The 12,584-nt window shown below is 35.6% G+C and overlaps 1 protein-coding gene across 5 annotated transcripts in view; it reads right to left on the reverse strand.

Moving 5' to 3' along the window:
* Positions 1–10,335, reverse strand: part of LOC144978211 (uncharacterized) — a 34,134-nt gene extending 23,799 nt beyond the window's left edge. The window contains exon 1 of one of the 5 annotated variants that reach the window (XM_078923993.1): positions 3,428–3,452. In XM_078923993.1, the coding sequence (XP_078780119.1) occupies positions 3,428–3,437 (10 nt within the window). In that variant the 5' untranslated portion in view covers positions 3,438–3,452. Of the gene's footprint in view, positions 1–2,572; positions 2,664–3,427; positions 3,453–3,854; positions 3,904–8,787; positions 8,924–9,951 lie in introns of those variants that run through there. The other 4 variants (XM_078923991.1, XM_078923996.1, XM_078923994.1 and 1 more) reach the window with 4 other exon arrangements.
* Between the last annotated feature and the right edge of the window lie 2,249 nt (positions 10,336–12,584).

Genomic DNA, 12,584 nt, shown 5'->3' on the forward strand with positions numbered 1-12,584 from the left:
ATTCGTTTGTCTGCTGTGATTTTTTGAAGTTTGTCAACCAAATCGGTTGTGGTAACGTCCTTTTTTTTTTTTGCTGGAATGGCGTTTGAATTACTCAATTCTCGGGCGTGATCAACGTTTTTTAATGGATAGTGATGATGATAGTACTCATTCTGACACTGAATCAGACATTGAGGTTGAGTTGGATGCGCATTTTGATGACATTGACAATGGGTTTCATGTGTTTTAATATTATTACATATTTTTCACTTTAACATTTTTTTTTTCTCAAATCAAAATTAGAATCAATAGTCAAAAACAATACATCAAATTAAAGGCCATTCATTCTTCTTTCCAAAACAGCTTTTATTTTGTTTCTAGCATGCCTCACATTCTTGCAATTAATTTTTTAATGAAGTGTATTATGACATTTGGAAGAGTTATCTCCCCTCGCATGGTCAGTGAGAGACATTTTTTCAGATTATGCCCGGGCAGCAATGGGTTAATCATGGTGGCTTTACATATCCATCTTCTGTACTTGTTCATTTGTTTCAAATTGCACTTTTAATCATGAATGTTGGTGTTAGTAATATGGAGCTACATTTTTTAAAGTGACACAATCAAAAAGGTGTCCTAATGAAACTAAGTATAGCTTACTGGACAGAGTGTAACCTTCCCATTGAATTTTCATATGCGTGTACGAATTGCAAGTCTCAAAGAGATACATTATTTCATATAGGATATCAACATTTGTTAACATTTTATTGAACAATTATTCTAAGAAAGTGAATGAAGCAATCTGTTCTAATCAGATTGTAAATGTAAAAAAAAAGTCATAAAATTTGTGTGATTTGTATTTTTATCAGTGTTCTATGCGTATTTGTTCCTGACCTCCCATAGTTCGCAGGGAGGTACATACTGTGTTTTTTATCCCCCTATATCTGTTTTCCAACATGCTGTCTTTGTCTTGGAATGAGATTACTTGGTTTTGTCCTGGCCCTGGCCGGATACACTGGCTGGGAGGGAAACAGTCAAATGTATAGTTAGTTTTGGGAGATGATATTTTTGTTTCCTTGTAAATCATCTCTCTGTTATGTACTGTATTATTTTTCCATTTACGTATGTATGATTTGTAAACAATTGAGTGTTTTCCTCTTGACGGAGACCTGTGCTTATGTCTGGATGAGACATTGAGTGATATCAAACTTAATACACTGATAGTGTGCTCTTAGAATCTACATCTGCTCCCGATTTGAACCAATTCCCCTTTGTCTGCCTTGTTCTTGGGTGCTTTAATTGTAATTCTAGAACTTTTTACTATCCCATTTTCTTCCTTTCTTTTTACTGGCGCTGATATGACCTAAATGTGTTGTAAAACCCTTAATAAGAAAAGACACACACACACACACACACACACACACATACACACACACACATATATGCTTGTTTAAATTACTGGTTTGTATGGTTTGATAACTAACAGTAATGATATTATGATGTGTGTGTAATAAATATAATTGCTTGATTGAGTGATATAATTATTACTTCAACTATAACTGTGATTATGCTTTTGATATCACAAAGTATAAATATATTTTAAGAGTATGTCTCTTTCAATCTCCGTTTTATATTATGTATGATAATGATATACAGATTGTTCATATGTTAAAAATAAATGTCCAAATGAGATAACTGTAAGAGCTGAGTTTTATTTCTTACTCTAGTGCGCAAGCGGATGGTTGGCGAGGCCATGGTAGATGGGAATCCATTGTCATACTGTTTCTTCTTTGGGTGGGGGGGGGGGGGGTTATAATTATATGTCTGAACTGTTGCAAGTGTTCTACAACAATCCACAACAGTCTCAGTCTCAGTCATTGTGAAAATGTATTTTCTTGTCTCTATTCAATTTGTAACTACAACTACAAACTGTTTTCGGTTTCTTTTCTTTTATCTATCATCTTACTTCCATCTTACTCTCTTCAGTTTTCTCTTAACAAGTATACATACACAGCTGTTCTGTTGTTCAGTCTTGTTTCGTTCTAACAGACTTATCCCCCCCCCCGTGTTTTAAACTGTAGTGCCTAACTATAGGGCCACGTGCTATACGACTGAGTACTTACGTACAAAAAGGGTATTAGAATATCCCTGGGCCATAATGCATGTTATGGGGTAACCATCATCAATATATATTTTTTCCTGTAAATATATTTCGTCACCTATTTTGAAAGATGATATTTATTTCCCTCGTAGTAAATCTTACCTTTCTGAAACATCCCTGGCAGTGTCTAAAGTCTTGGTATTATTTTAACTTGACTAACATCGTACATACCACTAAGCACTTATATGGCCTTAGCAGTGAACAGTTGAAGCGCCCTAAAGCCTAAGTCGCTTAATACACAAACATGGAATAACACACATAAAAGTAAAAAAAGGAAATTATGAGTATGAGAATTCTCAATTTTAACTTTTATACTATTAATTATTACTACAAAGTACTCTATATGGGTAACTTGTGTAACTTAAGCTAAGTTGTTATTGATATTGAAATGAACTATAAGCGTTAATAGTATTATGTAGAAATAGATCCTCTCACATTTAACACGTTTTTAAATTGTTTTGTGCCCGAAGAGCTGCCCGCCGGGGTCCAGGTAAACGATAAAGTAGACAGCGGCGAAGTCGGCCTGTTAGTTCTCGTCCCTCTCTCACGCTTCCCGGCCTGTAGCTGTATTATACAGAGGGCCTTGGTCGTTCTAACAAATCCGTATTATATATATATATATATATATATATATATATATATATATATATATATATATATATATATATATATATATATATATATATATATATATATTTATATATTTCAAGTATAATTTTGATCAACTTCTACAATATTGCTTTGAGTATTCGCTCTCATCAGAAAGTGAAAATGAAAGTAGGTTGTTGTGTTTATCGTAGTATTATTTCGGCTTCGTGTTTATGGCACACAACACCAGAATAAAGCAGGGAGTCACAATTTCAATCAACAAATTAATCGCCTTACTCTGGCATAACTCGTATTCAAAAATTTGGTCATAAAACTCGTCCTTCAAACATCGATCGATTTAAGTGACCCTCATCTTGGCAAAGCTCTCAAACCTGGGACTTCGAGATGTCCAGGACGAGTTTTCTAGTCAAATTTTAATTACGAGTTTTTTCAGAGTAGTGCAGTTAACTTGTTAAATAGACCAGATTTTTATTATTGATATTTTTAAAACAATAGACCCCCCCCCCCCCCCCAAAAAAAAAATAACAACAAAAACAAAAACAAAACAAATAAATAAAACAAAAAAAAGAACATGTAAAAAAAGAAGAGCAACAATAACCTTTATATAGCCACAAAAATAGGTTAGATCATAATGATCAAATCACCGAGCTTACATTTAAGTTCTAACACAATATAACTTACCAGTTGCCATTGTAGATTTTGTAACCAAAATTAGAAAGACGTTGATAAAACAACCTGATTAATATTTTTTCGTGGAGAAAAAAAAACCTACAAAACAAGCGATTGGTGTATCTCATGAATCAAGAGGACAAAAATAAACTTTTGAAAAATTCGAATTTTTCGGGTTATGAAAATATTCAATTTTGTATTTCAGGTTTTTAAAAACTCGGTATTTAGCGGTGGGTTGTTGGGTGGGATTTTGTCTTTGTTTTAAAAAACATATTTCTTCCTTTCATTAAAAAAAAATGCCATTTGCCATGAAAAATTTGGGTTTGGCATTTTGGCTCTTTTATGTATGTTTCTTTGTTTCTTAAAAAAAAATATTCACTTTATTTCACCTATTCAACATTCAAATTAACAGCAGTTCGCACTATCAATGTGTACATACGTGGCTGATAACCCAAATTGTTATGTCCTCGTTTTAATGGATGCTCTCAAACCGTCGCAACAACAATGTTAAATCAAGCCCATAATACGCTTCAACAGTCGAAACGTCACTTCCCTCGGATTGACGCATGGTAACTTAGTAACTGGCTCTAAACTATCGGAACAATGGCGGACGCTCTTATGAAATATTTCTCCGACGAGCATAAAAGCATATCCAGAGGAAAAAAACCCATTATAAATCTGATGTTTTGACTTTTACACATTCTGATCACAAGACATGAAAAGTTCTAGCCAGCATGAAGAATAAAAAGTACTGATTTCCTTTGTTTAGAACCACGATGGCCGCCGTTGCTGGGCAACGTGACATCAGACTATTGAATCCAATTGGGTTTGGTTATCAGATGTGAATGCAACAATAATCAAATCCTTTAGGTTTTGATGTGGTAAACCACAGTCTCGTCAAAATTTTCAGAAATGTAATCATTAAGAAAAAACAATAAATCGCATTGCTTATATAGAAAATCAAAATATATTTTATGAAGTGAGACTAATGACTTGTAGGTTTAGACTATTTTGATTCAATTTAATTATTATTAATCATATGGAAAATCTACAACAAATACATATTACGACCATCCAGATACGTTTTCAGTCGCGTGATAAACATAGATGCATTTTCTCCTAAGCGACCCGACCCAGGCCAGCTCAGCACACCGTGTAGCGATTTCGTTTAGGGCTCAGCGTAAGGTACGAGCGAGTCGCTGTGTTAGTGTTAGTGCACTCGCGCTATCTTGGTCGGAATTTGTTTTCTTTTCACAATATTTTTGAGACCGATTTTTTATATAATAATAAGAGAAAAATAAATGTTTTTTTTTTAATTTTTCAAATAGTAAATATATTTTTGTAGTTTAAGCTCTGTTTTTGATAAATCACATTAGTAAAACAAACACAAAAATTTATAAAAGAAAAAGAGAAAAAAAATGAATGAAAGAAGAAAAATAAGTATTAAAATATAAAACATGCCTTACCTTGATAATTGCACAATTTAATATATATCCATTAGAATAAACACAGAATCTTTCCCTCTGAGTTACTGAACGCATATAAAAAGGTATGCATTCAGCTGCGGGCTTGGGACCGCCAATGGCCCATTAAAAGATTCAACAGTATAATGATGCATGAAATATGACTTGTGAGGGTGGGAAAATGAGTATAAATAATTCATTATAACTACAAAGATGACAGTTTGGCTATTTTCCTTCTCTGTTGTTGGATTTTATTGTCACTGTCAGCTTGAGTGCAGAAACGTTTCAATAAAATATTTACAATTCTGCGTGTAGAAATTTTGCTGAGAACAACATCCAAATGAAACAGTGCTGGAAAATCTTGAAAAATTATTACGAGTCTTGAACGACAATGCATTTCTCCAGACATTTAAAAAAAAGTGTAGCAGTATAGAATAAGATGAAAAGTTGCGGTCGAAGGGTAATTTAGACCACCTCTGTCCATTTCCTCAGTGTAGACTTTGACATCTTCAGGGAACACGTCTCCATCTGCTCCTCGCAACTTTTCATCCTTTAGGGTCACATAGCCTCCGATATAATAAAGAATCATTTTCTCATCAGATGATAGTGTGTTAGTAGTGAGAGGAAGGTCGTCAATGATGAGAAGTTCCGAGTCTGTCAGTTCTTTCCCACAGAGATCACAGGAATGTCCAGAGGAGTTAAAATCAATATCCTTCTCAAATTCAATAAAAAGTTTGGCCCTGTCTATATGATGACAGTTCAAAAGATCTTGAGCTGTTATATAAAAATTACAACCAGCTGACATCCTAAAATGAGCAAAATGCTTCTCTATGACATCTTGTTGGAAGAAACCAATGGCAACATATTGATGATGGACAGAGTTGTTTTGTGTCAAGAGGTACTTTGATAAGTCAATAAGGCATCTGCAGGTTCAAGCTAAAGCATTTGCTGTGTCTCTTGTGAAGGATTTTCCCTTAGAACAGGACTTGATGCAGTCATCCGGTCAGCAAGCAGTGCCCATTGATCCAGGATATTCAATTGATGACTACCAGCTTCTGAAAGTTCAATACATAATCGATCTGGGTCACGAAAACGAGTGCTTTGAAAGGGAGACTTCGTGTTAAAAACCTTCGAAAGCTTCAAAACTTCATCTATAAATAAGGCAGTGTTGATCCAAGAACTGACAGACTTTGATGACGATTTCAATGCAGAGCTTGTCTTCTCTGAAAATACTTCAAATACAAGGGAAACTTTCTGTTTTTCAATACTTGTGGGGTTTAATGCTGTTTTGGAAAGAGTTGAAAGTTTTACAAGAAATCCTGTCTCGTAATTATGAAGTTCTTCCAAATCAGACCACTGGGCAGTTACTGGTTCAGATGAATGACAAGGGTAGAAATTCAGACATTTTGTTTTCTCAGTGATCCAGTTGTTTCGGATATTTTTCAACAGGTGAACAGTATCATACAGTAAAAATAAGGATCTTGTAGGATCAACTGGGGACATGGTAATCCAAGGAGATGATTCATTAATTTTAGGAATTTTTTGAAAAAAGCTTGATTCAATCTGTTGTTATCATTTATTATTGCAATTACTTTTCCTCCACATCTTTCAATTGTAGAAATGACATTTATAGTGTTACTGTACTGAAAATCAGATGTTAAGGCATGACAGGGTAACAGTTTGACAAGAAATGTTCTTGATCCAAAAAAGCACTTTACCATAAAACATAAAAACGTAGTAGCCAATATCCATAAATGGTTCCTCCTCTGTATGAAACTGATGCCTTGACATAAACTTCATCAATAATCAAAATACAATTTCTGGATCTTTCTTCAAGATGATAAAAACATTCGTAAAGAGATTTTCATCAGAGGTGTTATTTGCCACACTTGTAATTCTTTTCATGGTAGAAATAGATGGTAATTGTAAATGATTACGAAGTTCAAGATACAAAGCACGGGATTTTTCATACCATGAAAACGCTAAAAACAGGTCCTCTGCAGAGTAAAGCCTTGAGTTTTTCGACGAATTCATCAGCTGAAGATTTCTGATACAAAAGTTGACTTTCTTATCAGTAACTTCAAATGGTGTTTCTGCTCTGACAAATCGAAGAAACTCTTCAAGCTGACTCCAACATTTAATCTCACTGATGAATGGGTGACGAATACGTTTCCCCAAATGATACATCTCATACGTCACCCTGGGATTTTTAGTTCCAGTGTTGTATTTAAAATATACTGCAAACTTGTGAATTTGACCTTTCCTCTCACTACTCAATAAAATATATGAATCATCTGATCCTGACGGAAGAGTGAAAATGGCACCACAATTTCCAACTTCACAACAAAATTTGTCATGAAAAGAATCATATTGAAATAAATCAGACTCCATGAAATCTGACATCTCATCCAAATCAACAGCTCGAGAGGCAGCAGTGGCTTTTGTAGTAATCCGATGTTGAGTTTGTGACGAGCTTGGTACACATGATTGGGGTACATTATGAAAAACAGAAGGTGGGTCAACTGGAACAAAATATCGTCCTACACGAACCATTTTTGGATTATCAGGCCAATGTAGAGCACAAACTCCCATATGTTCCGTAACATCTTCAAAGTTAAGCTTATTTGGTAAGCATGAAATCCACTGTTTACGTTTCTGAATTTCCTTCGGAAATTTGTACACAGTTATTTTCAGATCAGCAGGTTGATCTCTGTAGCCAGTTCTACAATTGAAGACAGAGCACTTTCTACCCATTTTACAAAACAATAACTGTATGGAACAATATGAATAAAGAATTTAAAACTCCAACAACACAGTTTAAATGTATAAATATTTGAAAAGGAATTAAAAGTTAGAGCTTCAGTAAATCTGACTGAAATGTGAAATAGGGCTAATCACAGATTCAAAGCCGGTACCAAACCGGTATATAGTCAGAGAGGAGATGTTTTATTAGCAAAAAATATTTGCCAATTAAGAATCAAGTCTTTGTGTGCGATTTGCTGGGTTTGTTGAATATACATTGTTATCTAAAATATCTTTGAATTTTTAGACACTAAATATTAAAAGATGTGTCTCTTAAACTGAATTTCAACCTAGATATATATTTTGACAAAGAATCAGTAACCAAACTTAATTTGCTTTGTCTAATAAAAACCAATATGGCAACTTTGTTGGAATTTTAGTTACACACTCCACAAGTGTGAACACACTATACGTTGAGCCCTAAACACACCTTGCGGTTTTTCTCTTCGGCTGGCCTGTCTCAGCCCGCCTAGATTTTCTCCGTCCTCCGGTATGCCTTGGCGAAACTTCTCTCGGTAGCCGTCTTCTGTCAAATTATATCTCATCTGTAGCGCTTCCTTGACGGTACCGTAATCGTGTGAGTCTGCCGTTGATAATCGACTGTAACAGTCCAACGCACGACCTGACAATAGCGCTGATAATATTATATGGGCCAGGACGACATATGCCATTGACTAGTTTCCTCGAACCTCTCAAAACGAAGTAACCAACTATCTAGATCATCTTTGCCATCTGGGAATGGTGGAATTTGTGGTAGTTTAGATATCGGTTGTGCTATCATGTTGACAGACGAAGAAGAGGGATACTCAAGCCATTTCCAATTCATTTCATGCTGCATTCTATCTTTCTTTTTCTCTGCTTCTATCTTTGCGTGTTCAAGTTCAAGCTTCAATCTCTCTGTCTCCATTTTCATCTTTGCTTCTTGCTCTAGCTTCAACTTTTCCATTTCGTTTTGTCTTTCTTCGGTCAATCTTTCTCTTATGTAGGCTTTCCTCTCCTCCGCCGACAACTCCACCATGTCCGCCTCCCTACCACTACCATATCTCGCCAACGACTCCGACATCCCGATCTCAAATTTTAATCACAACTTTAATAAATACAACTCACCTCGTTAATGGTTACGAATATTTTAGTTATACAATCTTTGGACAGGCCTCCAACTGTAACGACTCAGGATTAGACTACGTTAATTCAATTTAATTATTATTAATCATATGGGAAATTTACAACAAATACATATTACGACCATCCAGGACAGAGTTATTTCAGTAACTAACTTCGGCTAGGTACACAAACAACGTCTTTCGATGTTTCTAACCTACGTAACAAAAGTGCTAAAACGTTTACGCAGTCAACATTCACACTCACATGCAAAACATGCACAACACAAGATGCGTACCGCTAGAAAGAACCCTAACATAATAAAACACAGCCGAACAATTAATTCCAATAGAAATTTCAATACATGTTACAGAGACTTTATATTGATTCGGGTTTTTTTTCTTCTCTTTCTCAACATTATATTATTATTATGCGCTTCTTCAAATAATAATAAGTAACGGGACAAAATATGCGTTAGCATCAGGACTCAAGCGTCACATCATCATCATAAGCAGCAGAGGCAGTAGCAACAGCAGCTTCTGCAGCAGTAGCATTTCCACCAGAACAACATGTATAATATTCGACGTAGAAGACGATGACGGCTGCGGGCAACGAATAATAATAATAATAATAATAATAATAATAATAATAATAATAATAATAATAATAATAATAATAATAAGAAGAAGAAGAAGAAGAAGAAGAAGAAGAAGAAGAAGAAGAAGAAGAGTTGTGTTAAAAACAAATGGAGTGAGATAACATTTTTTTTAGGACATAACGCGGAGTGTGTGTGTGTGTGTGTGTGTGTGTGTGTGTGTGAGAGAGAGAGAGAGAGAGAGAGAGAGAGAGAGAGAGAGAGAGAGAGAGAGAGAGAGAAATCGATTTTTAAAAAAGGGAACAGATATGATTAATTATGTGTAAGCGATCGAGTCGTGAAACAGTGGATGGATCGTACTAGGAGATACTTATGCTACAAGCTTCCTCTCGACTTCAGCAAAACAACAATTCACATCCATTTTTAAATGCAAATTTTTCCAGAGTGAGGCAGTTTGTGGTGAACGTACACATCTCCTGTATGTTACATTGTTTATAGTCAGGGTTACCAGTTTTAACTTTAAAGTAAAATAGGAAAATTTATTAAGACAGTCATATGCAAACAAAACAACTTACCAACTATAGCGATAACGGCAATCGCATGCAGAGTCTTATTTATTACAGCAGTCATGTTTGGTGTATGTATGAGTTTTACTCCATTCCAGTGTAAAGAAAAATAGCAATCCAAAATTATTATCGTATGAGTCTGCTATAATATTACGGTAAGAAATGTCTATGAATGAAATCTCCGGGCAATGAAGGAGGGGGTTGTTGTAATTACAATCCGCGTAGTACCAAGCAGGAATGCCAGTCAATTTTACAAAAGAAATGCCAAACGAGAAAGAAAGAAAAACACAAACAAAACAATTGGCAAATGGAGCGAAAATTGCCAATTTAAAAAATAGGCATAAGGAACGTATCTCATATTGCTCATCTTGCGTCGCTGCACTGTGGCTGACACCTGACACGACAAAGAATGCCATGGTGCTTTCAAGAAAAGAAAAGAAAAAAGATGGTGTTAAAAATGCTAAGCGAGCACCCGTGATATTTGGATGCTCGCGGGAGAAGTGTTGTGATATTATTATGATAGGATGAAAACAAGAGAGTGAGAGCGTGAGAGAACTCACGCAATTTCCAGTCTTGGCTTCGTTGCTCTATGGCATTTGATTTAGCACTCTCTTTTTGATACATAATAATTTTTCCTGAAAGTATTGCCATTCTGTCATTTCTAAGGATAAATTCTCTTTTTGAATTAATAATATATGTGTTATGTTTTGAGGCCTTTGGGTTTTGAAAATTACTCAAGGCAAATATTCTTTGCCCCATCTTTTTTCTTATAACATAATAATATTATAATATCCTTCGTGGCTCGTTGGCAGCGGTACGGTGTCTCAATAAGTCACAAAACTCAAGCGATGCTGTGCATGACCGGATGGGTGACAGTAATCGTGGAACATTTGGGTACCGATGTTGTGAACCTGGGGTGAGGCACTAAACACACATTACCCCACTGGACTCAAATGTGAATGAATATCTGGCTATATGTACTGACGCATAGAAGGAACGAAATTGACGTCACTCAGCTCTTTCCTTTGGGTAATGAAGATATGAACAAAAAGCCCTGCCGTATTCTCACGAAACCTTAATTGTTTTCACTTTGTTCAGATCATGGTCTTTGTGGCACGTTTGAGATCTTTTCAATTCTTTCTCTGTGGCCTCGATGTATGACTTTCCCTTTTCTAATCTCTTGGTCCCTGGTTCGAGTCAAGTTCTAATTATGCAAAGTAGAGGCATTGGAAAAGGCTCTTTACTTACATTATCTCACCATATTCATTTCCATAATGAATAACTGACCATTAAAAGTCTTTTCTCTGTCGAATAAGATTGATTGTTATAGGCCTTACAGGCACCATGTCTGGTTTTCATGTTGTTGTAATCCCTTTTAAAGCACATGTAGTGGATATTGCGCTAGGTAAAAGCTCAGGTTTTGTTTGTTCATTGTTGTCATAAAAAAGGTTTTTCTGTATACCTTTCCCCTTTTTAAATTTATATTCTTTTTTCGATTTTGTTACTTTTTTCTGGATTTTTTTTTTTGGTTTTGTTTTGTTTTTGTTTTCTTGTTTTGTTTTATTTTGTTCTTTGTATTGTTGTTGTTTATTTGGTTTCTTTTTTTTTTCATTTTGACAAATTAATGGTCATTTTTGATTCATTCATATTTGAAGAAAAAGTGTTCAGGCCGAAACGTTACAAAAATGTGACTGTGATTGAAATCGTTTCCCAGTCATTGCTACCCGCTAGAGCTTCCATTTCGCAATGCAAGCATTATTCAGTGGATTTCCCTTCGTAGCGTGAAACGCAATGCACTTTCCATTTGTAATTTCGGTCAAACCTTGTGTATTTAGACGATTATATATGGTGGGTATTTGTGTGTGTATGAAAGAAGGAGGGTGAGAGAGAGAGAGAGAGAGAGAGAGAGAGAGAGAGCGGGATGAGAGAGAGAGAGAGAAGAGAGAGAGAGAGCGGGATGAGAGAGGGAGAGAGAGAGAGAGAGAGAGAGAGAGAGAGAGAGAGAGAGAGAGAGAGAGAGAGAGAGAGAGAGATTTGTAATTCATTTGTAATTTCGGTCAAACCTTGTGTATTTAGACGATTATATATGGTGGGTATTTGTGTGTGTATGAAAATAGGGAGGGTGAGAGAGAGAGAGAGAGAGAGAGAGAGAGAGAGAGAGAGAGAGAGAGAGAGAGAGAGAGAGAGAGAGAGAGAGAGATTTGTAATTCATTTGTAATTTCGGTCAAACCTTGTGTATTTAGACGATTATATATGGTGGGTATTTGTGTGTGTATGAAATAGGGAGGGTGAGAGAGAGGAGAGAGAGAGAGAGGAGAGAGGAGAGAGAGAGAGAGAGGAGAGAGAGAGAGAGAGAGAGAGAGAGAGGGATGAGAGAGAGAGAAAGAAAGAAAGAAAGAAAGAAAGAAAGAGAGAGAGAGAGAGAGAGAGAGAGAGAGAGAGAGAGAAAGATCAATTATGTTTTTGTGTGTTTGTATGTGTGTTTGTTTTTTGTCAATACTGATCAGCACTTTACCAGTGGATAGTTCAGCGCTATTGAGGCAATGCGTTTAGCTAAAATACAACAGTAGCCAGTCGGATATAACGTACCAATACACAAAACGATCTGTAAACTTAAACGTTTGATATTATTTATTTATAGC

Source organism: Berghia stephanieae, chromosome 8, assembly GCF_034508935.2.
Source record: "Berghia stephanieae isolate SIO BIC M18660-M18661 chromosome 8, UCSD_Bste_1.3, whole genome shotgun sequence".
Taxonomy (NCBI): Eukaryota; Metazoa; Mollusca; class Gastropoda; order Nudibranchia; family Aeolidiidae; genus Berghia; species Berghia stephanieae.